At 42.9% G+C, this 26,783-nt stretch overlaps 2 protein-coding genes across 4 annotated transcripts in view; one reads left to right on the forward strand and one right to left on the reverse strand.

The window, feature by feature from the left end:
* Positions 1-3,130: 3,130 nt before the first annotated feature.
* Positions 3,131-23,727, reverse strand: STYXL2 (serine/threonine/tyrosine interacting like 2). 3 transcript variants are annotated; one of them, XM_053310374.1, is made up of 6 exons: positions 23,569-23,727; positions 22,257-22,387; positions 14,152-14,246; positions 11,327-11,558; positions 10,213-10,430; positions 3,131-7,162 (listed from the first exon to the last, which is right to left on the reverse strand). In XM_053310374.1, the coding sequence occupies exons 2-6, from the start codon at positions 22,361-22,363 to the stop codon at positions 4,317-4,319; spliced, it is 3,498 nt and encodes a 1,165-aa protein (XP_053166349.1). In that variant the 5' UTR covers positions 22,364-22,387; positions 23,569-23,727; the 3' UTR covers positions 3,131-4,316. The 3 variants fall into 3 exon arrangements, with proteins under 3 accessions (XP_053166349.1, XP_053166351.1, XP_053166350.1); XM_053310376.1 differs by lacking the exon at positions 22,257-22,387; XM_053310375.1 differs by lacking the exons at positions 22,257-22,387; positions 23,569-23,727 and adding an exon at positions 19,717-19,857.
* The window catches only part of GPA33 (glycoprotein A33), a 50,051-nt gene continuing 40,999 nt past the window's right edge, over positions 17,732-26,783 (forward strand). Inside the window, exon 1 of the mRNA XM_053310391.1 lies at positions 17,732-17,797. Coding sequence (XP_053166366.1) covers positions 17,788-17,797 — 10 coding nt within the window. The 5' untranslated portion in view covers positions 17,732-17,787. The remainder of the gene's footprint in view (positions 17,798-26,783) is intronic.

Raw genomic sequence — 26,783 nt, forward strand, 5'->3', positions numbered from 1 at the left:
TTGAGGGTCTGATTATGCAATGAAAGTTCTAGAGATAAGTGGGACCACAGTGTCACTAGAGAACGCTTCCCTCCCTATACTTCACAACTTAAATTCAGAGGCCCACGACCACACTTGCCAACTCTAGAGAAGATCCAGAAAGGAAGGGAAGAGGTTTACATATAGAGAACCAATCTAGCCAGTCAGCAGCACTGGTGCCAGAGAAAGAGTAAGAATAAGGGGGCTTTTAAACATTGACACCAAGTAACTAAAATGTCTGGAGGGAAGTACCAGAAAAATTGGTAAAATCCACTAAAGCAATCTTCCAGCTCAAATTCTTGGAAATTTAATTTTCAAGATGACGCTGTTTCTACATTCCAGACAGGACATGCAATTCCTGGACTGTCTAGGTCCAGGCCAGACTTGGATATGTGGCAACCATGGTCTGGGCAGAAAGAGCCTTTCATACCTTCCTTGGTTTGTAAATAGCTACTGCTTTCAGGAGCTAGGATCCATAGCTGCTGCATTAGGGTTGCTATATTTATGAGAATAGGGAATCCAAAATATAAAGATGAGCCAAGTTCAGTCCTCAAATACTAGTAGTTTGCAGATAGAATGGCTGGGGGCCGGGGGACCTCGCTTGGCTCTTTTCAGCAGAGGAGGGGCTTTTCTATAAAGTCTCTGGAAGAATAGTAGGTATAAAGATCTCTTCGGTTTTGTTGACAGCCTCAGTTTCTAAGGTGCAAAGGGACTCATTTCATGAAGACTCTGAGCAAAAGGCTTTCTTTTTCACAGGACTGTGGGTCCATGACCTCTCGGAGTTCCTTCACAGCAAGTGAGTTCCAGACTCCCCTCCCCAACCCCTCACACTCTGGCCTGCATCCTGACTAGTGTTGTGCTAGTGTAATTCTGTTCTACTAGCACAAGGATGTTATGCAAAGAAAGGAACACCTGTCCCAGACTAGATCTTGCATAAGCAGAAAGTGTCAATAAGTTTCACAATGCCTCACACGTGTTACACACGTGTCCCATGGTTGTGCAACACTAAGAACATAAGAAAAGCCCTGCTGGATCAGGCCCAAGGCCTATCTAGCATCCTGTTTCACACAGTGACCCACCAGGAACACCACAAATTCACACAGCTCCACAAACCTAAGTCCATGCAATTTTCTCATTGCATTAGTGCAACACTAGTCTAGATGTCAGCCCGAGTTTAATCCCATCCAGCAGTCCAGTCCAGGCCACACCAGTGAATCTGAAAGATCTCGATTCTGATAAAAACTCACCATTTGATTTCTTTCTATCAGCAACTGTTACTCTATTGGGCTTTCCCAGTGGCCGGGCCCAACTCAGAAACCCCCTGCTGAGAGAGGGTCATCATGCTTTCTCTTCACTGGCCTTCTGCCATCAGTAAAAGACCTTTCTTTTTAGATAGGTCTTTGCCTCACATGGTTTCTAATCTCTTCAGCTGTTGGCTGTTTTAAATCTGATGTTACTGGATTAACTGCTGTCTCCTATTTTTGGAATTCTTCTCATTTTTATTTTATCATTCTTTAATTTTAGAAGAAGCCAGTTGCTTTGAGAATTTTTAATGGAAAGGCAGGGTGTAATTTTTTTAGATAAATAAACATTGGCCCACATAGAAGGCAGTGAGCCACACATACAGGAGAGATCCATGCTCACTGCTTCTAAGCCATTCTCCAGCCTGTCAGAGCTACCAGTGATGGCAGGAACTTCTCCATGCTACTGATGCATCTAATTATTGCAACTGTGACCTATTCTCATTGCAATGATGCTTTGCATTAGTGGCATGGAACAGCCCGTGCCAATGCTTGCAGTCTGATGGGCTGGTGGGTGGCTCAAATCATGGCTCGCTGTGCAATATGTAAGCCACTGACGCCAGAACTGTGCAAGATGATTTTCAGTGATATTTTGCCTCCTTTTGGCTATGACATGCTGATCAGATCAATAGAGTCGGGCCATGGTCTCTTCATCCCTAGTCCTGGAACAAATGTATGGGAGGAGCAGGTCAAAACAATCAATATCCAATTAATATGAACAGGAAGAAACGTCATGTCGAATTTTATCTTGTAACTTGATATGAACCCCGCCGCCTATTAAGATCTTCAGGGGAGATTCATCTGAGGGTGCCGCCAACTCACCTGGTGGTGACTCAAAGGCGTGCCTTCTCTGTAGTTGCCCCAGGGCTGTGGATTGTGGAATGCACTTCCTGCTGAGATTAGAGCTGCTCCATGCCTGTTGGCTTTTAGGAAACAACTGAAAACACATCTCTTTAGTTGGTGTTTTATGGATATTTTAATCTGGTTTTTATATGTTTTAACTGTTAAATTCTTGGTTTGTTTTATTATTGGTTTGTTTTATGCTGTAAACTGCCTAGAGACTTTGGTAGTGGGCAGTATACAAATTTATTAAATAAATAAATAAACAATTGGTTGTTCTCTCTCTTTAGCAACTAGATGTGATATGATATATACACACTTTTTATTTTTTGAGTGGGTAATCTTTTTAAAGATCATTTTGTCTATCGCCATTTTTTGCTCCAGGAATTGCTTCTTGTTAATGTGCAAACCAAATTGTTTTCTGTGCTGATCCTCCTTCACACTTGCAGAGCCAAAACAGAGAAGAGGCATGGCAAAGCTTAGTCAAGATGATGTTAGGAACAAAGCCTAGAAGACAGCTTTCAGATGCAGCTACTTTAACAGAAGAAGAATTCTTCAAAGACTTGAACTCTCTCTGCCCCTCTCACAGGAAGGGGTCTCATGGGAGGAAGAGAAAACAGCTTTCATTTTAACGAGTCATGGTATTTATGGCCCTTTCATGAGTTTTGTTTGAAAATATGAAAGTAGATGGACTTAAACCTGTTTCTAAAGAGAGCAGAAAGAGGCAGGAGCATATGAAGGGCAGATGAGGCTGAATCATCTCTGCCCGTGCTAAAAAGAATCAAATGCCCTTTTGTCTTAAAACGAGACTTTCATTTAAAAAATGATGGATAGACATTTTGTATGTGTGTGCGCGCGCGTGCATGAGTGTGTGCCGTGCATGTATGCGTGTCCATTTCATGAGAGAGAACATGAAAAACGAAGGTCATTTACATTTGGGGCAGGTAAAGGTAAAATAAGACAGTGCCAGGTGGAGCTCCTACTGATTTATTTAGAGTAGTAAAGAGCAAGGTGAGATGCTGGCAGGCAGAGGCTGCGTAGGACACTAGCAAAAGCTGGGCAAGGAGATACAAACAAAGGATAGGCTGGGCAGGTTGAGTTTATGGTAGAGAGTTTCAGTGAACTGATCCCCTTTGCTGGTCAAAGCAAAGGAGCAGGCTTGACCTAGAAGCTCTTATAGGGGACTGTCCTCGTCTATTGACCTGTTTTGGCCTATTGGCTTTCAGGAGACTTTTGTAGTTCATGCAGAGCAGACAAGCAAACATGCAGTGACATCTTTTACTACTAGTACAGAGTTCCTATTAGGTTCATTGTATACACACCTAAATGTAGCGTGATGCATTTACATTTAAAAGAGATACCCACTGTTGTAGCGCATGTTTTATGAGGCTATGCCTACTGCTCTGTTACAAAGGTAAATTTTTATCTTTGGAGTTGATTCCTTTATAGCAAACAAAATTAAAAGCCTTCAACAAATTCTCTCCATGTGACTGATGCCTGACATTTTGCTCCATTATGAGTTGTCAAGGGAACACTCTAACTTTTTTTCCTTCAGTTGTTTTCTTGATATAGATACAACAGAAACAGAAGACAATCGTTTAGGATTTAGAAGGAAAGGAATATTAAGCGTTTAGCTGTACGGCCCAAACAATAACAGAGCATCTGTGCTAAAGGAAATGGTACATTGTAAAATTGGTGCTGAAAGCTGTTGGTTTGGTTCCAGTTCTAATCATGAGGAACTTAACAGAAAATAGCAGAGTACCATATCAATGACTGCAGACAAAGGGTGGGGGGAATGCATCTGAGGTAACTATTTCAACTGAATGCTTGCTTTGTCTGTAATTTTATTTTTTTCTGTTTTGTTAAAGCACTTTCCTCCAGATTCAAGTAGCACTTGAAAAGTGCATACCAAGAACTGAATTCTGACACACCATCTTTCTTTCGAGGTGCTGTTCTTTCCCCTCCTCTCAGGATGAGAACTGAACTATAAGTATCTGTAGGACTAAACTCTGCTCTGCTCATAGGGAAGAATAATTGGAACTGTCATGGTGGGTGATCAAAGTGTAACATTTGAAACTGGTTTTCTTTCTGAGACTTGGAAGGCTTTCCTTTAAAAGTTGGAGGAAAATCATGGAATTGGTATGACTTTGCCCTCTATTACTCATCTTTTCTTCTTCGAAGCTTTGCCTTGGTTTCTTCTTGTCGACTTCTCCAGGCAGCAATAATGGCATCATCATCCATTTCTTCTTCTTCCTCCTTGCGAGAGTGTTGCCTGTTTCTGAATAAATGCCTTGATGAAAAACACTCTTTGCTTTCCTCCAGTTTTTCTTCTTTCTCTCCATTCTCTTCACACTTTGCAAAGCTTTGGGTGAATTTTCTCTTGGCTCCAAATTCAGAGACATCTGAACAGGACTCTTCCTCACATTCTTCCAAGTGATGTGTTCTGATTCGACTATGTGTAGATGGTTCAGAGGACTCAGAGCTGTGGCAAGGTTCTGGAGTTCTTCTGAAAAAATATGGCTCTGGACTTCCTTCTCTGGAACTTGTCTCACTTAACTTTGATCGTGTAAATCTGTATGCCCCCCTGTCTTCTTGTGCAGAGGCTGAGGAAAATCGGGATGAGGTCCTCTGCAAGTCATTTCCATATTGATAAGTGGAGGAACTATCCATTTCTTCTTTTTGGGACCTGTGAAACCTATAGCTGGAAGCTTCAGTATCCTGCTCTCTGAATGTGGATGACCTTGTGTATTTCTCTCCACTAGTGTCAGTGCTGTCCTGGTAAGAGGATTTTTCTTCTGTCATCAACTCTTTGAGCCACTGGTTTACATTGTTTTCCACCTCTGATCTTATAGCACCTACTTTGGCAAACTGGCCTGAGAGAGCAGAAGCTGTGTCGCTCCTGTCAAATTCTCCTTGCATGGAGTACCTAATGTCACCAGTTCTGTTTCCTATATCATTTTCTGTCATCTCATCTTCATCATCGCCCTTGATCTTTTTCTTCTTAAATAAAGTGCTACGTTTATTGTCACTGATAAGCTTTTTAGCCTGGTAATCTGACATTTTCCCTCTTATCTCCATTTGCATCTCCTTTTCTTTTCTGCTAAGTTTCTTCAGGTCAATCTCATCAGCAAAGAGGCTATAAAGAGGTTTGCTTGTTTGTGTCACTTTCCTGCTTGAGCTGGACCCTCCTGTCCTTCCACTCACTGAAGTGTTACAAGAAAGAAGAGACTGAGCATCAGCATATTGGGCATCCTGCTGGCGAAGCAAAGAACTAGACAAGGACAAGCCACTTTGTGCACTGAGCAGAGATGACTTGTCATCATCCAGATGTCTACCAGGATCACCTGATTTCACACTGGAAGCCAATGCTGATGAGGGGCGAGACAACATCAGTATCTCATTTTGTTTCTGAGCAATAGTTTCACTAACCACATTGGCAATCCAGTTCTGAATGCTGGCTATTGATATCGTGTCCTCTGGGCCAACAGGGAGGTTGGGCATACTTGGTGCTACTGCAGGGGTGAGCATGGCTCTGCCACTGCTTCTAGCCTGAGAGAATGATGAGCGATTGGTCTGCATGCTCAATGCTGAAGCAGAATCCTCTTGACCATTTACTGAAGCTGTTGATGGCCAAAAGGCTGACAAAGGGATACTTCCACTCATTGTGCTCTCTGCCTCCCAGCTGCAGAGAGACTGACTTTCTTCCAGAACTTTCTTTGAATGTTCAAGCAACTCCATTCGTCTCTGCTTTCTCTTGGCAGAGGCAGAATCTTCCCCTATCACAAGATCCACAATCTCATCCTTATTCTCACTGCCCACCTTCTTCTGGTGTTTTGTCTTCCAGGCCTGATAAGCTGTCAGGTTAAGATCTGACAAGTTCTTCTCCTCTTCTATAGCTTCTTTATTTTGTTGGCTGCCGTCCTCAGCCTTGGATTGCTCAGAAGCATCTGAATCTTTTTTATGAAAGCCAAATTGGATTCTTTTGATTTTCCATCTTTCTAAAGGAGTCAGTTTATCTTTGTTCTTTTGACAGAAATTATAAAAGGAACTAGTGTCAGATAATATACTTTCTTCATCTACCTCTTTTTTCTTTGTTCCACTTTCAGGCATCAAATTTTTATCACCACATTTTGTTCTGGAACAATATCTTTGAGCAGCTTCCTTCTCTATCTCCATCATCCTCTCATTCCACATATCCCAACTGCTTTCTGTAGACATGGAGTCTGTGCGCCCTCTCCTCATCCTGTTCATGCCACTTGCTTCCAGCTGTTCTTTCAAGATCCTGATCTCTTGGCTACTCACACTTTCAGTATCACTTATATCCCTTACAGAATATGGTCTTTCTCCCATGCTAGAGTCTCCATCTTCCTCCCTGGGAAACAAGTAGTTTTCCATTTGGTACTTCTCATTTTTGCATTGCCACTCTTGGATCATCTGCGTCATGTCCTCATTAGATTCTTCCTGCACGTGAAATGCATCATATGGGAACTTGCTATCCCCATCCTTGTTTGAAAGTTCCCTTGCAGGCAAGCCTTGCTTCTTTCTCCATTCTTCATAAAGTTGCTCTTCCTCCTCTTCACTAATAAGTGTAGGCTGTTTGGAAACCAAACTTGATTGTCCCATAGAGGAGGCAGTCATAACACTTCCCAGAAGGCTAGTAGTATCTTCTTCCTCTACCATGATAGAATGGGCTTTAGCTCCCATGATACTCCCGGAACCTTCTTCCCCAGACAGCTGGGAACCGTTTCCCACTCTAACAACAGAAATTTGGCTACCTGTTTCATCATCAGAATCTTCTACATCTTCTTCCTGCCGTTCTTCCAGGAGCTTTTCATTGAGCTCCCGAAGCTGTTTCAGAAAGCCATCGTTAGGATAAATAGCCCGCTTCTTACGCATAGTCATCAAGGCTTCCAAGATTGTCATGTGATGGAAGATCATCAGATAAGCAGCTACCAGCACTGCTGAGCGGCTGATTCCCATTTCACTGCTTACCAAGACTTTTCCTAGAAATAAAATTATACAGGTAGTAAATCACTTTTGGTTGCATGCTAGGGTAGTTCTGAAGTATTTTCTGGATCAGGTAAGTACTGGATATTTTCTGCTGTCTTAGTCTTTATTTCAGTGTTTGTTTTGATTGGTTAGCATTACCATTAATGCTGGGAATGTTGGCCTACATCCAGACTAGTATTGTATTAGCATAATCCTGTTGTTCTAGCACAAGCACTCAATGTCATCCCACAAAGAAAGGAATGTCTGTTCCACACTAGTTTTTGCACTAGTTGAAGATGTTGATAATTTTCCACTAGCAGTTGCACACATCATGAAGCCCTACAACTCCACAAAGTTCTGCAAACTTCTCAAGTGTGTGCAGTTTCTCTCATTGTACTAGTGCAACACTAGTCTGGATTTCAGCCATTATAAATTAACTAAATAAAGAATTCGTATTCCCCCCCCCCCAAATCTCCAAACATCTTGTAAACATTAGTAATTGAAGTTTTATTCTTGGGGAAATAGTGCACAGATAATTATAGTTCCCTCTTTGAATGAAGTATATTATACTGACTCAGTCATGCCAGTATAGTTAAGATGGAGAGTGTTTTAACGTTCTACCATTATAAGCCCTGAACATTTTATTGCTTATATATCAAAACCATCTGATCAATCTGCCTGGTCATCAGCACACATTAACTACGTGACAACCCCCCACCTCCCTGCAAATTTGGTGAAGATCCATTGAAAAATGGCTTAGAAATGGCAGTTTAATGTGTCTCTATTGAATAGGGGTTTAAAGTGCTGGTGATGTTTTTTCAGACTGAAGGTGGCATTTAAATGATTTTGTCATCCATTTAGGCAGTTTCGCCTTTAGAGTGTATACTGGAGAAGTGCCTTTTATATAACTCACCAGGATTTTAAAAATTGGTATTTTACAATTGTTCCCCAAAGTTATGATTTTAAAGACAGAAAAATGCATACTTGACACAAAGAAGAGAAAAATGTCTGTGCAGTAGCAATGCTGATGTTCCAAGTGCCAATAGCACTGCCCACACAGCACTACCCCACAATCAATATGGTGGCTGATTCTTACCCTGAGTCGCTGGAGCACAGCCATTGTTTCCTTCACTGCCCTTCTCCCTCCCCTCCCCTCCCCTCCGCTATGTGCATTGCTGGTGCTGGCTGGCAGTTGGGCTGGGCTGTAGAGGTGCTCTTCCCAGCACGGTCCAACCATATGCTTTTGCTCCCTCTGCAGCCAGCAGACCAGCAGTGGCTGGGGAACAGACTCACACCATTGGGCCATACTGGGAAGAGCTTCCCCAGTGGAAGAGCCTGGGTCCAGCGGTTCTTGAAGGCATGGGAGGGAGACCAAAGTGGAAGATAAGGAGCGCTCACTGGGTGCTTGTTCTCTGCCCTTACCTTCATGTAGTGGGTTTGGTTGGTCCCACTCTTCCAGTCAAGAGAATACTATCTTGGGCAGGCTTGGGTCCTTGCCAGTGCCACAAGATGGGGTCTGTGTGTGTGAAGGCTGACTAGACAGCTGCGAGGAGGTAGTTTGCCTTTGGAAATCTGCCTCTGCTGGACTTGTAGGGGATCTGGCTCTCTCGCCTTCCTTTCATTTCTCTCTTTATCTTCTTCCTTATGCACCTACACTTTGCCTTGGTCTTTCAGTAGGAGATTGGGCTGTGGAGGGATGCATCCAGGCAGACATTTAATAGGTGCAGCTTCCCTAATCACTTCCTAGAGATGCCCCTGATGAATTTCTGCCTGATCAAGGCAAAGTGTGGGTGCATGGAGCCTCATTTCTAAAGTCATCATCATACAGTATGTCAGACTGTACAAAGTCTTTACAGCTTATATAGTGCGGAAGTTAAGGTGGGCACCTTAACTTGCAATTTCAATTCTTTTTAGAGCATGAGTGAAAATGTAAAGCATCTTAACTCTCACCTTAATCTGAAGGTTTTTAGATTGCTGAATATTAAATAAATCTTGTCCTTAAGATATGCTTTTTAAATTTAATTTTTGAGAGGGCAGTTCTCTCAGTTTTTGAAAAATCAGAAATTTTCCTGTTGATTCATATAAAAAATCCATATGCATATTTTGGTTAAAATCCACTTAAAACTATCATCAAATTTGGGATGGGAGTGAACCATATCTAGTGTTTGGAAAATGAAATGTCTTCCCCCAGTTCACACTCACTGCAACTGACGAACCACTTATATGAAGTTTGGTGCATACCTATTAAACAATCATGATGCTACAAAATTTCAGGAGTGGGGTGTCCTTCACATTATTAAAAATTAAGGTTTCAAATATTTCCCATGTTTTCCATTAGACAAATTATAAATGTGTAATTTTTATCCTCCTATCTTGTAATATAATGATCTTCCCAAAGGAAGACATCAGTGTTTTAAAATGGTGTCTGACATGACATGCAGCGTCTGGAAGGAGAGCTGGCCTTGTAGTAGCAAACATGAATTGTCCCCTTTGCTAGACATGTGTGGGCACTGTAAGATATTCCCCCCAGGGGATGAGGCCACTCTGGGAAGAACATCTGCATGCAGAAGGTTTCAAGTTATCTCCCTGGCATCTCCAAGATAAAGCTAAGAGAGACTACTGTCTGCAATCGTGGAGAAGCTGCTGCCAGTCTGCGTAGACAATACTGAGCTAGATGGGCCAATGGTCTGACTTGGTATAAAGCAGCTTCCTATGTCCCTATGTCTCAGTGATGCAGCGAACCATGATGGGCCTGCTGTAGACATGTAACTCCACCATGACATTGTTGAGGAGGAGTGGTTGTGTGAGCAGTGCTGCTAGAGTTACTCCCATTGTGGCCAATGGGAGTAATGATGGCTGCTTGTCCTCAACCATGTTGGGGCTGCCTTACACGTCCACAGCAGCCCTGACATAGTTTGCAGAGTCACAGAGGTGCTGAGTGTCATGTCAGCCACTGTCTAAAGAACAGAGGCAAACTTATTATTAAAGACCTTACTATCTGCTTCACAAATGATAATGAAACAATAACAGCCAAATACACAGATTAGTGTAGGCTCCTGTTTACCTTTATAGGTTAATAGTGCTTCATCAAGGAACTCTGCAGCTTGACGGAAATGTTTAGAGATGTCGGAGTCTTGGAAATCATCTACCTCAATGCCTAAGTACTGGATATCCATTCCATTGTAGAAGTCTGGTCCTGTATATACACCAGTGCCATGAGCAGCATTAAGGATGTGTGTAATTCCTAGTCGCTTTAGACGACCTTTATTCACTGCAACACTCCTTAAAGGCAAAGAAATAAAGATGAGATTTTGACTCCTGTCTTGAGTGCTTGAGTACTAGTCTTGTGCCCAAAGGGTATGCAAAAGAAAGAAGGTTAAATCGATGAGAATTGGATGAGAAGCATAACCCTCCTCATCACAACTAAGTTTGTGCAAACTGACAATGAGTCAGATAGTTAAAATGGCATCAGAAGTGCCAAGAACAGAGCAGATTCACAATGCATGTAAAATATGTGGTTGGGTCCAAAATGTAACCGCATGACTGACCTCTAGAAGTCTCTCAGCTCACTTCATCATTGTGCGCATTGGCACTCCTCTCAGGCATATAGCTATAATGGGGTGGGGGAGGGACAAATGTCCGTGGGCCACCAGAGCTTGTGGGACTTTTGGGGGCTGCCAGAGGCTTGCCCCCATCTTTGCCCCACCTGTTGCATTGCTTGGACATCAGGTGCCCAATGTAGCTGAGCTGTTCCACCACTCCTGCCATTGCTTTCTGCCACTACTGCCATGCACGGGGTCCACCAGCCTTCATGGCCCCTGCCGACCCTCTGGTCACCTGCCCACTCATGCTGCCACTGCGGTCTAATGAGGTCATGGTGCCAGCTTGCACCAGCTTGGTGATGTTATTAGACTATGATATGTCCCAGTCCAGCTGGCAAAGGGAAGCAGGATAGGCTGATGGGCAGAGCATGAGCAAGCGGTGGGTGAGTAGTGCGTGGTAGCAGTGGTGGGGACCAGCAACAGTGATGTGGAGTTGTTGTCTGCAGCCCTCTTTCTTTCTTTCTTTCTTTAATTGTGTGACTTATGTTACTTTCCGAACCCATCCATCTTAAAATAATTACCAACGCCTCTGGCTAGTCATCTGAGAATTCAAGAAGAACCAGTTTATCTACTCACTTTTCTGCTATGAAGATATTTGGCCAGACCTCATCAATGGCATCTTTTGGTGACTCAAACCGATCCTTCACAAGTGCCCTCTGCAAGTCCATGACACATGGTGTGTTGAACAAGCTAGTGTCATCTATCTTTTCCTTAACCCGATTGTACAAGTCTTCCACCAGTAGCTGCTCTGCAGATTCCAGCATCCCTGGACACACAGAGTTTGCCTTCACCTCCTTTGTCTTCAGCTCTGGAATGAACCAACACTGTCATTGTTAGAATTGGAAGCAATGTTTTAGTATTGTTTACCTTTGCTAATTCCCCTTAATGAGTGTTCAACACAGTGTCCAAGCTATATGCACACTAAAGTTTTATTTATTTATTTGTCACATTTATATACCACCCTATATAAAATCTCAGGGTGGTTTACAACTTAAATAGACAGCAGCTAAAACCTAAAAATCATATAAAACAGATTAAAATTACCATAAATAAAACTTTAAAATCCGAAAAAATCATAAACAAAAAGCCTGATGAAACAGGAGTGTGTTCAAAAGTAATTTAAAAACAGCCAGAGATGGGGAGATTCTGATGTCATTTGTGGATGTGTTCCAGAGCCTCAGGTCAACCCTAGAGAAGGCCTGGTTTTGGGTGGCCACCAAGCAAGCCAGTGGCAACTGCAACCGGACTTCCCTGATGATCTTAATGGGCAACAGGTTTCATGAAAAAAGGCACTTTCTTAAATACCCAAAATAAATACCATTCAGGGCCTTATAGGTAATAACCAGAACTTTTAATTTTGCCCGGAAACTAATTGGCAGCCAGTGTATTTCTTATAAAATAGGAGTAATGTGGTCTCTATGGATGTGGTCTCTACGGGTGGTCCCAGAAACCAACTTTGCTGCCACATTCTGCACCAGTTGCAGTTTCCAAACTACATAACAAAGGAGCCCAACGTAGAGTTCATCGTACATAGATGTTACCAGCATATGCACCACTGTTTTAAGGTCATTTGTCTCAAGAAATGGATGTAGATGGAGTATCAGCCGAATCTGATAAAAAGCACTCCTGGCCACTGCCTCATCTTGAGATATCAGAGAGAGGTTTGGGTCCAGAAGTCTCAAACTACATACCTGATGTTTCAGGGGGAGCATAACCCCATCCAGAACAGGCAGATCTAAACCTTCCTAAGTTCTGGCCTCCTACAACGAGTACTGCCATCGTGTTTGGATTCAATTTCAGTTTGTTCTCCCTCATCCAGCCCATTACTGATTCAAAGCAAGCATTTAGAGTGGTTAAGCTGACTCTTGATGAAGCTGATATGGAGAAATAGATCTGGGTGCCATTAGCATATTGATAGCACCCTGCTCCAAATCTCTCGATGATCTGTCCCAGTAATTTCATGTAGATAGAATGGAGCCCTGTGGAACTCCATACAATAGCTCTCTTGGAAGAGCAACACTCTCCAAGCGACACCATCTGGAATCTACCCGAGATGTAGAAGTGGAACCACTGCAAAGCAGTGCCTCCCACCCCCAGCCCCCTCAAACAGTCCAGAAGGATACCATGGTTGATGGTATTGAAAGCTGCCAAGTGATCCAAGAGGACCTATAGGGCACTCCCCCTGGAGATCAACCGGAGATCATCCATCCGGCTGACCAAAGGAGTCACCCTAACCTTAGCCTGCCTGAAAGCCAGTTTGAAATGGGTACAGATAATCTGCTTCTTCTGAGACTGACTGGAGTTGAGAAGCCACCACCCTCTCAATCACCTTACCCAAATGTGGAAGATTGGCCTATAATTGCCTAGCTCTGAGGGATCCAATGCAGGTTTCTTAAAAAGTGGTCTAAGAATTGCCTCCTTGAGACAAGGGGTCATCCTGCCCTCCCTCAGAGAGGCATTGATGATACTAACAAAAACTCCACTAATAATTTCCCTGCTAGACTGTATAAGCCATGTAGGGCGATGGTCAAAAGAACAGGTGGTAAGGCAAACTTCTCCAAGCAGCTTGTCGACATCCTCAGGAGTCAAAAACTGAAACTGATCCAACCTAACCATCTTATAAATTCAAGTTATAATCTTAATGGATTGTTATGCCTTAGCATTCTATCACAACATTTTGTTTCAGCATGGAGTTAAGTGGAATCTCATTCCCATACCAGATGGATGGAGGAATGTAGTAAAGGAAAGGGGGAATTAATTGGCCATACAGAAGAGGAAGCAATTTACGGCAAAAACTGTAAGATGAAATTATAAAGAAAGCAAAGCAGTCCTGAAAAACTTCAATAACTGGTGCTGCTATTGTGTTTTAAATTTTTTTAAGCTAAAGATCAAATCTGAAACAAGACAGGAGGAGAACATTAAAAAACACTGGAATGCAACAAGCTAACAATAAACAATGGCAGACATCCAGACTAATGCTACACTGGCACAATGGGGAAAGGGTGTATTCAATTATCTTCCCTTATCTCTGAAACCCACTTTGCCTCCTGAAAATATGTCCCTGTGGGTTGTGCAACCCTCAGGGACAGATTTTCAGAAGACACAGAGGGAAGGCAAATTCAGAGATTGGCAAAAATTGCCTCACCCTTGTAGCACCAGTGCAGCTTTAGTCAGCCACTGTTGTCTGGATTCTCTGCAAAAAGGCAACAAAGAATGGCAATTCCAGACTAACTGCTAATATGGGAGCACATCAGAAGAGGGAGATTCTATATGATTTCCAGATATTGTAGAATTACTGAGTTGGAAGGGATAAAATAACATCTAGTCCAATCCTTTGCACCAAAATGAGGCCATCTACAAACCAGCTTACTTACTTCGCTACCTTCCCCTCTGCCCCCTACCTTCCTTGATGATCTGTTTAGCAGCCACAGCAGATGACAGGTGGATGGGTTCCATGAATATGCTCTCAGTATCTGTATCTGATATCACTGAATATCTGTTGACCAATGACAACTGCATTAGGCAAGCTTTTCTGATTCCACTGGCACTCACTTTTGGCTTCAAAACAAGTAGCTAAAGGAAAAGTATGTGCAAAACAGCTGGTAGGTGAAGAGGCGATATGGCAAGAGGGCCTGAGTTTGAGTGATTTTTTAAGAGCAAAAAAGTAATGCTTCCATAGACACCCATTCGTATGAATATTCTCCCCTCCAAATGTGGTGAATTAAGAAACAACATAAAATTAATTTGTGGAAAATCAATGTTGCGTTTCCCATGTTTGGCTGCATCCTCACAATCACAGTGATTGTGAGAACGCAGCCTTTATATGTTGATTTTACCATGTGAAGGAATTGTGGAAGAAATATATGAAAATGTAAACTCATAGTGACATTTCCTTTAACTAATTGCTTGTATAAACTCATCCATTGACTCTCACTATGCTGTTTCCAATTTCTCCTCTGTAGCACAGAAGCAATAAGCATCACTGCTTATATTAGTTACAATTATACTCAGATATACAGGTTAGATTACTATAATATGTTATATGTGGACTTGTCTTTGCAAAGTGACTGGAAACTTCAGCTAGTGCAATTCAGCATCTAGACTGCTGACTAAGAGATCAAATCTGTTACTGTAATATCAATATTGTACTATCTTCCTTGGCACCCAATCCAATTTCATTCCCAGTCCAAAGTGGTTCTCACTTTTAAAGATTTGGGATCAGGATGTCTTGGTAATCATCTCCTGCTATATTAATCTACCTGTATGCTCCAGTCTTCCAGGGAGACCCTTTTTCATATTCTACTTCTGGCAGAGGCGGGTGGGAATAGGAAAAATGCCTTTTTTGTGGTAGCTCCTGGGCTCTGGAACTCTATGCCTTGGGAGGTTTGTTGGCCCCCTCTGTTCATTTTTAATTAAAAAAAAAATTCAGTGATTCTCAAATGAGAATTTATTTTTGCTGCAATTCTCTGATATGAGTGTGATTTTAGCTATTACCACATTCTGATTTTTCTCTTTTTCTCATAGAAGGCTGTGTTGTTGGGTGTTTTTTTTGCAGGGGGGGGGGTTGGCTTGAGAAGGTGTTCTTGCACAACTGTGATACTTCAAAAGGATTTCTGCACTGTTTCTTCTGGGGGGAAACAGAATGTGGTAATAGCTGGACAGAGAGGTCTGAAAGTTGGCACACAGGTAGTGGAGGCTGGCAGGACTCTGTGTACTTAATTTCAAGTTAATCAGCTCATCAAATGATTTTTTAAAAAATCAAGGATTTTTGATATGAAGTTCCCCCCCCCCCATGATTCTCTTATGTTAGTGTGGGTTTGGCTTCATCTTTAAATAATCTTTAAATAATCAATAAAAAATCAACAGATGAACATATTTAATTGAAATAAAAACAGAACCCTGCTATCCTCCACACCTGTGTGCCAAATATCAGAGTTCTCTGACTAGCTGTTTCTGTGTTCTGATTTTTTAATCTTTTCCCCAAAGAGTGGGATGGTTAGGATGTAGCCCTCCATGACATTAGCTGGACTGGAGCATCATATTGATCTTGCATGCCAATACTCCTGCACAAAAGCATCCTGAATTTTTTTTTTTAAGTGTGTGTGTGTGGGGGGGATATATACATGTATTCCCTTCTTCACTATATGGTCCAGAGGGAAGTGCAGCAATGAGAAGTAGGTGAGTTTGTGAAGCTGCACTCTGTGCTAAAGCGCTCTATAGCCCTCCATGGGGGAAAAGATAGAAATATGACTAACTAAGAAATGTGGTTTGCTTGGGCATCTGAATTGCACGCAGATAGTCTTGCACAAAACCACTGGAAATAGCAACCGTGAGAAATGTGAGAATTTCACCCTGAGAACTACTCTCTCCCCCTCAGTGAGAGTACAAATGTTGTTTTGGATTAATTGCTGAGCTCACTGACTATAGATGGTTTCAATTGATCCCTTGCACAGATATCCTTGAACAAGTACACCAGGATATTGGCGGCGGGGGGGGGGGGGGGAATGGGACGGAAACATTAATTTGGGGGCAGGGAACCCTGGGCACCACATATGTGAACAAAGGTACACCTTAACTACCTGGGGAAAGGTGAATGCAACAATAGGAAGCAAAAGGCAGGGCATCCTGCCTCCTCTTTAACCTTATTAGCTAGAAATGGATGGATCAGTATCGATCAGGGAAAGCCTGCTGTGTGAACAAACCAGTGTTTGAAAAAATGTTAACAAACTATATTCAACTGTAATAAAAAGCAGCCATGTGAACTTACTCCCATTTATGCTTATTAATGCTTATTGATGTTTATATGTGTTTTGTATACTCTTATCCTAACTCATCCTAACTTAGACCACTTTACACCACAGTAAAAACCCCAGTCTGTGATACTGCCTAGTCAGGGTAGCAGAGCCATGCATACTCCTGATAAGCAGTTTGTTTATTCATTCATTCATTCATTCAATTTCTATACCGCCCTTCCAAAATGGCTCAATTAAAACAGAACAATTAAAATCAGTTAACAATTAAAACAGAGATTATAAAACACCATAAAACAATAATTAAACAATCAGAACAATGTAAAAACCCTGAAAAATCAGGTTACATCCTTAAAAACCCTTGTGTGAATTCAGTTGTGTGAATCCAAACATCAAGGTAGAAGAAGGGGAGAGTGATTGTGTGGGAGCTGGGTAGGATGGTGTTTCATCCAACCTCGATGAATGCTGGGGAAGGAATGTGGGTTGGGTGTGCCCATTCTACCCTGGATCCCATTCTACCCTGCTTATAGCTCTTCTATCCTGGCTGGGCACTCATCATCAGCTGTTTAGGGTCATGTGAACGAGCCCAATAAACATCGAATGATATTGATTGTAAAATTATTTGATATATCTGGACTGTGGTTTTAAATTGTTTTAAGGTTTTCATTTTTAATCTGTTTTATGCTGCAAACCACCCAGAGATGGAAGTTTAGGGCTGTCTACAAATCTGAAAAATTAAATAAACAAACAAATATACAGTAATAAAAGAAAAAATATTGTGGAATAATGTGGTATTGGCAGTATAGCTTGCTCAGCACCAGAGGAAAGGATCATTCATGCAGCAGCTCAGAGAAACAGTTGCATTTCTGTCTCTGTCTGACTGACTGTCAGCCCGAACCGAACCTCGGACATTAAAAGGAAACATTGAGAAAGGAATGGCTAAAATATCCCCTGCCCTCTGTTGACAAGATCAAGTGTCCACCATTGTGGCAGAGTTAAAGAGCAGAGTGTGCACGCACTGTCTCTTTACTGAAGAGGAGGATGTTTCTTTTTCATCCACTAGAGGTCCAGATGTCTCTAAATGTTGTAAACAGACGGGTCTGTCTGACAACTGCATTAATCAAAATGGGTCTCCACAGCAACCGATCATGAAATGTTATATGTACAGGAAAGTTCTCAGGCCAGTGGCAGCTGAGAGGACATGAAAGAAGGCTGTGCTGTCTGGAGGTCAAGTACATGAAGCAATGGAATGCTCTGATTCTGGTTAATGCATATTAAGATGGAGGGATGAGCAAAGGTAAGAACACGAATGGAGCCCTGGTGTTTATATTGCATGTGTGTGCATTGCCTTTCTATTTCCTCTGACAAAGGTAAACAGAGTTTGCTCCCTTTTCCTGCCTCAGTCCTCTTAAAAGCAGGGCTGCTGTCCAGGGATTACTTAGAAATCCAGGGATTACTTAGGTGTACTACCCAGCTTCAGGATACTGAAGCCATTGCCCTGAATTTCCTGTGGCACTGGAGCACCAACATAAGAAGAAAGGATTTGCTCTCCACATGCATCCTCCAGATACATCCTGCAGCATTAATGATGTTCCTTCCGTTATAGCACCACAGGATGTCAGTTTGAATTATGCTTCTTCATTTTGAACTAAGTTCCTTACTCAAGAAATTTCAGCATTACCAACAAGCTAACAGACTAGCCCAGTTTTAATCACTCCCTTGCCTTCTTTATTGTGCTAGAACAAAGGCATAGATACTATATCACTCTACTGATGGTGTTACCTACCACCTGTTTGATTGATTTTCTACAAAAATAGCAAAGAATCTTATTAGTTTTCTAGTCACGCCTGTGAATATTGCTGCCAAGCAGTTGTTCTAGAAGCTAAGGATGATGGGAAGAAGAGGAAAGCTCAATCGGTTGAATTTCTTGTCATACAGAGCCCTTGTAGGAAAAGCATGTCAGCCCTAATAAAGGGGAGTATGGGTTTGGAAGGTCTGTGTTATTATGGCAGGTGAAGAAACAGAAGTATTGAGGAAGAATTACCCCATCTCTATAAAAGATGAACAGCAACAGGCTTCTGTAAATAACTTTTCTCCCCTACAGTGGAAAACTGTTAGTTTCCTCAACCCTAAATACCTCTGCTATTTTATAGAAGATGGAATAAGGCAACTGTTGGAAATAATGGAAATTAAGCACCCTAATTTGGCATGCTTAATTTGCTTAACTAGATTTGTATATCATTTACCTTATATTGGCCAGATTTAGGGGAAAACTGGAATACAGCATCTCCCTGCTCTCTGAGATCTCTAAATATATATACCTGCCAACATGTCCCTATTTTCTCATTCAGGTGAATGGGAAGAATCTCACCCAGATTGCTTAGGCCACCCAGATTCGCCTGGATTTCAGCTTTCTTTTCTTTTTTTTAAAGCTAAACTCTAGCCAGTGTAGAAGCTGAGTTACGGAGCAAAACGTGCAGTCACTAATCTGCTCAAAAATTATTTTCAAGCCAATTTACCTAATATGCAAATTAGGCACTGGATTTGGAAAGCCAGAATATGGCAACGCTACCTACAACTCCCAACATCCCCAGCCACAGTGGCCTTCGGGGTAATGGGAGTTGTAGGCCAGCACAATATCTGGGGGCCCAAGGTTGGAAACCCCTGCCTTAGCCTTGGCCAATAGATTACACCAGTTCTTCAATACTCGCTCTCAGGAAGCTCAAGTAGCATGGCAGAAGAGAGAGCACTTTGAGGTCCCAGCCTTCAAATTACCTTCTCTGCTATTGGGCTGTGGATTGGTGCCCCAATAACATGCCAAACTCCAAGTTACCGTCTTTGCCTCCATATTTAAAGGATTCTGAAACTTGTTTAAAGCAACTGCAAATAGGTTTACAATGTACATGCAAATGAGCCATATGCAAAGTAAAAACTGAACTTGGCCAAGTGTATTTAAGCTGAAAGAAAGACAGATGGCTTGGCTAGTACTGTTCATTTTCATCGCCAGCTATGGGAACAGAGAGATACAAGAAAACTGGATCTGGGCTACATAGCCTGATTTATCCTTTACTATTTCTTAGGAACGGAGTGCAGAGCTCTTCAGATAATAGCAGTCCTTTTCACACATTCACTGAATGGTAGGGAGGGGGAACATAGTGTTTGCTGTCCCTGCTCCTGACTTCCATGCATTTATCTGAAGGTCGGAATAAAGCCTACCTGTGCACAATGGAAGGCAAGTAGATTTTGTTCAAAATTTAGATGAATGAATGCAGGCCGGGGTAGGATCAGGAAGTACAGTCCTGCTTCTGCACTATGGCCCCATGCTGTGGAGACAGCAGCCAGGAAGCTGACTCACTGGGCCTACTTGGAGCTAAGAGGCAGAGCTTGGGCCCCACCCATCCCTGAAGTTTTTTTAAGAAGACCTGCCCAATGCCAGCGGGAGGAGAACCTGGAAACCTATTGCAAGATGTCTTTCATCTAGTGGAGGCTAGATGAAAGCAGCCCCTTGTCCTGAGGAGGAATGGACAGGGGTGGATTAAGCTTTTTGCCTCCCATAGGCAAAAAGTCTTTGGCTGCCCTTTTACCTTAAACAAAAAAAATTTGCCTTTTTTTTAAGGTAAGAGGGGGGGACTTTCTCCTTGCCCACTCCACCCTTGCTGCAGCCGCCGCTGCCCACAGAGACAGATGGCAGAATTTGAGGAGGGGCAAATTTTGCCGCTGTAGGCAAATGCCTACTCTGCCTGTCCATTAACCAGGGCTGTCCTTAGGGCATGGCAAGCAGGGAGACTGCCCTGGGCCCCGCTCTTTTAACCCCCATTAGAATTAACTGCAAGGGGGCCCTGCACTGGCTGATTTTCCCTGGGCCCCGCACCCTGCCAGGGCTCTCTAAGGACAGCCCTGCCATTAACCCACCACTGGTAATGGAGACTGAAGGTGAGAGAAGCTGATGGGGGAGAGAGAGTGTGAGGGAACAAGTCCCTCCAAGAACCGAGAAGGTCAGGGAGGGTGAGGGAAGCCACAGTCTTGCTGTGTGCTACCTGCCCACTTGACAAAGCTTGCCTCATTTTCTGTATTTACCTGAATATTTATTTATTTTCTAAATTAATATCCTTCTCTTCCTCCAAGGAGCCCAGAGTGGTGTAAATGGTTATTTTGATCCTCAAAACAACCCTGTGAGGTAGGTTAGGCTGAGAGTTAAGTGACTGGCCCAGAGTCATCCAGTGAGTTCCATGGCTGAATGGGGATTTGAACTTGAGTCTCCCTGGTCCTAATCCTGCACTCTAACCACTATACGACATTGGAAAAGAAGGTGACTTTGAATTTAAGCTGATGCCTTAAAAGATAGAGGTAAAATTGCATTTACTCAAAAGAAAGAGTACTCTGAATCCAAGATGACTCCCCTATATTTAACAAGAAAGAAATAGGAACATCAGCATCTTGGATTTGGGTAAATATGGTACTTTATGGAGCCCGCCCCACCTCCGGCCAAAGGACCATTTGATGTGGAATTGCCTCCTTGCGGGGAGGAGACTGTCATATACCTTCACTGAACATGTGAAAAGGCCTAGGGAGTTACCTCATTGGCCCATGTAATGTTGGGAAGGTGGAAGAGGACATTATATTCACTAAGGGCAGGTCAGCATTCTGATTCTTGTCCTCTTCAAGCATCTAAAAACCTGGCCTGAGACTTAGGCTTTCCCTCACAACTGCCTGCTTCATTCTTTGGGGAACTGTTGCCACAAGTAATACATGTGGCCAAAAGTTATTGCCATACCTGCCAACATGTCCCTATTTTCCCATCAGGTGAATGGGAAAATAGGGACATATTGGCAGGTATGGTTATTGCTAATGGAAACTCCAAGCACCTTCTTTGGTGAATCTCACTTGCTCTACCTTATAAAAACCATATTTGTTTTTCAAATTCAGACAATTTTCCAGAATCAACTGAAGCCATGCACTAGGTAAAAACTTACATAACATACCTCCATGCCTGTTGCATTTATTTCTGATGCAATAAAAACAAGAAAAGTTAAATTTATTTTGGTGTGCAGTGTAATCCTGCCTGCGTTTACTCCAAGGTACGTCCCGCTAAATTCAACAGCTTTTATCCTCAAATAAGTGGGCATAGGATTGCAGTTTTAGACATGTTAAAAAAAAAAAAAGAGGCAAGAAGGAACTGCCAAGGCAGAAAGAAGCATCTTGTGTGAGAGAAATGAAAGATCACAGGTTGAAACATGAAAGATCACAGGAGTCCAGAAAGACTTCCTGTAGCAGGCTTGAACAAATGGACTAAAGAAAACTTTAGAAACAATTGCAGCCTGATTGACACTGTTTTCCCGAGAACCCCTCTGTGCAGGATCCAGCTATCCTGCTGCATGTAGATCCATATCTATACAATGAGCTGAATCAAACACTTGGAGCCAAACTTATCTGAACTGTGGAAAAACTGATAAAAACTCTCACAGCTTGGGTGGGCTCTGCCGCTTCTGTCCTGCCTCAGCAAACTTTGATAATGCTTTCTCCAGTAACCCTTGTGTTTGTGGAAAACCTCAGTGGAATTAATTGGATAAATAATGCATGAGCTCTGCATCCTGGCCTCTGAAAGGAGTAAGAATTCGTTAGGCTCTGTCCTTCATCGGGGTTTGGGTAATATGCAGGGCTAGTGTAGAAAAGGTGTGTATGCGGAGGGGGAGAGAAAGCATTGAATTTGTTCCATGCTGCCTGCCAGTAGATTTCTACTTGGCAAAAGCACTCACCGACTGGGGGAGGGACTACGGAGATAGTGGGCTTGCACTGTTTTCACACTGGGTCCTTCTTCATCTGGCACCACCTGCTCACCATCTGAATCCGTACCACTTGCCATGGCTGTTTGGGGGACCTTCGGGAACTGGGGAGATAGCAGGGTTAGAGAGATCAGAATACACTGGAAACCATCATCTAGAGGGTTCCATCTGCCAGTTTGCAAAAAGCAGATCAGTCCAGGTAATATATTTTAGAAGAAAGGGAGGTGAATGGGAATATGACAGGTTTGCTTTCCATAATGAACCAATGATCATGATCAACCTAATGATTCCAGAGAAGGTTAAATCCCAGGACTCAGTCTAAGGAGGCCTTTGACATGGGCTGATACCCATTGCAAGCTGGAAAGGGGGCAAGGAAAGGAATCTGCATGAGGACCGTATTCAGGAAGGGCAGGGATTTTTTTTTTGGGGGGGGGCTATTTTTCTGGCTAGTTTGCTAATTGTCCACATTGGCCTGGTTCAGATGATTCAACAATGGGAATGCAGGCCTAAGGAAATCCAATGCTGTACTCTCCCTCCTCTCTTTTTGTCTATACTTCTGGCATGGAGCTATGGCAAGTATTGGTTAAATCACATAAATCCATGGTTTGTTTGAGCTTAGGAGCTGGGGTTTGTCACTTACAAATCAGGGGATATGAAACTGGGATCTCCTGGTCTTAAACCCAAGTTAATCCACAATTTCTGAATTTGGACATGTAGATTCAGAGCTGCTTTGGCTTGTATTCATGAGACAACAAACCATGGTTTGTTAGATTGAACCATGCCATTTTAATAGGACAAGGTACACCTTATAAAAGTCCAAATCCCTTTCCTTAAAAAGTGGACCCATGTTGATAATATTGCTCTAAGTTATAAAGTATATTTAAAAAGTGATCACAGAAAACCTTTAAAATACACAATGTTTTTGCAATTTATTTTAAATCTTGCAAGCCCACTGAAATATATTTGTCTCTCCCAGCCCCACAATTTAACCTCCCCCCCCCACACTGCCACGGGTCCTGTGTGTGGTTTAGTTAATCTGAAGAAGCCGTAGTCACTTCTTCAGACTATAGAGAGAAGCAGCCTGATTTGGTAGCTCTTGCTATAGAAATATCTGTCCCATTTCAGCCCACATGGCGTCTTCCCACTCCCCACTTAGTACCCCTTGCAGCTTGTCTCAAATGTCAGGAATGCCGCGGCCATGCCTCCATAAACAGGCTGAACTGCTGTCACACAATGACCTAGCAAAATTCAACTAAGAAGATACGAGAGCCCAACAGCAACTTACCGTTAGCACTGGGGGTATGTGTGTCGCTCACACAACAGTACAATTTTCCTTGTGCCTAACTGAAGCACTGAGTGGAAAAGCTGGTATTGTGGCAGGAGACAGCTAGGACAAGGACATTTGCCAGCCTCCTCTCTCTGTGGTTTCTTCTCAAAGGGGCAGGACAACTGTCAGCTTCAAACTTTATCAGCCTTCTAAATATAGCATCCCCCAACACTGGCTGCTGGGAAGAAATGCAGTGCCTCACAGACTGTGCCCATGTGAACTTTTTCAACTCTGTCCCCTTCGGTCAAGGAACCTCTTAAGCTGCAGAGGAGGCCAAGTATATGAAGAATGAAATTCTGATTTGTTTTCCAATGCCTCCTTCAGGAATCTTGCTGGTGATTTTCAGTCCCCTATCTGCCTCTTTTCTCTAGGCCATCATGGACTGCTACAATCTGAGAGAGGAAGGCAAGTGGGACCAGGATTCTAATAAAATGTTATTTTGGGGGAAACAAGGAGCAAACTTTCTTTCATACGCAGGATCCAATGAATATGTAATCTGGAAGATTCCCCCCCCTCCGCTGCGGTCAAACTGAGTATTGATCCAAGTAATCTTAGGAATTTTGCAGTTTATGGGTTATCTTACTTGCCAAAATGTGCTACTTTATAGGTACACTGGTATGGTGTGCTTTGTTTGCTTCTGTTTCTGTAGTATGTTGACCTGGATTGTGTGTCTTAATCCCTGAGGGCTGGTGTGCAGAGCATTCTCCTTTGGGAGCAGGCTTAAATGACTTACTGACTGAAATGACTAAATGACTTACTATACTGTCACCTTCCATCCTCCATGATTTTTTCCTGACTCTTATTCCTGACTCTTCTTGTATTTTCCTACAGATGTTTTGAAGGTAAAACAAAGATATTATTCCTGGGCCCTCCCAGGTCTTGGGTATTTTGTTGTTTCTATATGATACAGTTGTGTATAAATAATACAGTTGTTTATACACAATATAGTTACTAGTGTGCGCTCATGGTGCACACACATCCTTATCATGAGGGGATGTAATGCTTACTATCTTGGATAAACAGTTTGGAAATAATGCCTGACGAGTCTGTTTCTGCATTCAAATTCATACCATCCCTTGCCAATTTCTAAAAGGGTAAGAGCAAGCAGAAGCCTGTTGATAATATCATGACATGGTGAGTCAGCTAGTCAGGGAGACCCAAGCATCATTTTATGTGTGATGACTAGTATTCTGGAAGCACAAATACAACTCTAAATGCTACTGCAAACATTCTGGGCCCCAAATCTGAGTGTACGGAAGAGGAACTTCCACATCTCTCCATTCTGTTGAAGATCCTGGTGGTTGCTACAAATGCCCTCTTCCCCATTGCAGAAAGTTTAAAGTATGTGAAGGTGAACTCTCTCAATCCTTAATTGTAGCTTTGGTCATATACAGGGGTGCAGGGTTGGTGGGCCCTGGGACAAGAAGTGAAGATGGGCCCCTCCCTCCCTGCTGGGCATCTCGCCGCCTTCTCCTCACCACCCCATATCTTTGCGACATGAGAACAGTAAGGAAATAGTAAAACATGAAATATTCTCAACACATTGTGATTTGGTGGGGAGCTTAAAACCAAAGGTTCTTGGGCACTTCTTTCCTCTTGCTCCTGTAAAAATAGCACATCCTCACCACATATCCTCGCCAGTAATCAAATACTTTCACATGTGTGCATTCCCCTGACTTCTGTGTACATTTCCCTGATGCAGTAATACTTTTTAACATATATGCCTAGTATAATCAAACAGTATAGCCATACATCAACAATGCTTTTCTTATTTGCCTGCTCTCTCTCATGCATGCACAAGCAACCCAGTCAAAGTTAGCAAGCCAGTCAGGTGGAAAGGGGAGGAGGAAGAGGGAGGGAGAGATGCTGCCCCATATTCCCCCTCCCCTCCTGGGAGGGGAAAGGAATCATCCCACTTGGAGCTAAGTCCTCCGATCTGGAGCCAACAGCATGCCAGTGAGTAGGGGAGCCCCACCCCATTCCTCAGGACCCAGGGACATTGGTCACACCTTGCTGATTTATAACTATATTCCTGAGTCATATATATTCTTGAGACTCCCTGTACTTTCGCTTCTGATCTTTACTTTCGGTGGGAGCTCCTGTTGAGAGGAGAGCTGGTCTGTTGAGAGGAGAGCTGGTCTTGTGGTAGCAAGCATGACTTGTCCCCTTAGCTAAGCAGGGCCCACCCTGGTTGTATATGAATGGGAGACTTGAAGTGTGACCCCTTGGGATGGAGCTGCTCTGGGAAGAGCAGAAGGTTTCAAGTTCCCTCCCTGGCATCTCCAACAGGGCTGAGAGAGATTCCTGTCTGCAACCTTGGAGAAGTCACTGTCAGTCTGTGTAGAATAGACAATACTGAGCTAAACCAATGGTCTGACTCAGTATATGGTAGCTTCCTATGTTCCTGTGTTCCCGCCTGCTTAAAGTGCCAGTCATACCTTTCACAGTTTCTGTGTATGATTTTACAGACATTAGAGCTTCAATTTCAAACAGCAGATATACAAAGACCCAATCCTCAGATTTCGCTATTAATCCGGGTATTTTGGTCTACTTGATAACCAAACTCCAGCTTTCTAGCTGTTGTGGGGATAACTTAGCATTTGTGATACTCTTGTGACTGTGTTTATATACACAATGAAATGGCTGGTTTCAGGTTTCGGGGGGCCTTTGGCAAACCACTCTCCATGACCACATTCTTCCTGTGTGGGGCCCAAGAGAGTTTCTCTGCCACAACTACACAAAGGCTGGAGGCACAGACATGGTCTCAGAGAGCAGCGGAGGGCACTCCTGAGGGCCCTGGACCCTCAACATCTATCTGACACAGCTGACCCCCAACACCAACCCTGCACAATGATCGAGTGGTCTCTCTAAGGTGTGAGTAAATTAACAAAACCTTTTGGTCCCTGTCTCTGTCACGTACAGGCGCTGGTCTGAGGAAATTAAAGAGAGGCCAAGAAGACACCATAAGCACACAGCAATTTGCTCAGTTTTAGTTCTAAAAATACTCTAGACAGCAAATTGCAGCACAGTGGGTAGAAAGAATGGAAGGTGTTTAATAGCATACAATATATATAACAACAGTGCTGAATAAACAAAATACTGCAGCAAACAGAAGGTAAAAATGCAGTTAAGGAGACTGAATAGAAATTAGACAGAGGAAAGTTGTCCTGATC

This window comes from Hemicordylus capensis, chromosome 3 (assembly GCF_027244095.1).
Source record: "Hemicordylus capensis ecotype Gifberg chromosome 3, rHemCap1.1.pri, whole genome shotgun sequence".
NCBI classification, from domain to species: domain Eukaryota; kingdom Metazoa; phylum Chordata; class Lepidosauria; order Squamata; family Cordylidae; genus Hemicordylus; species Hemicordylus capensis.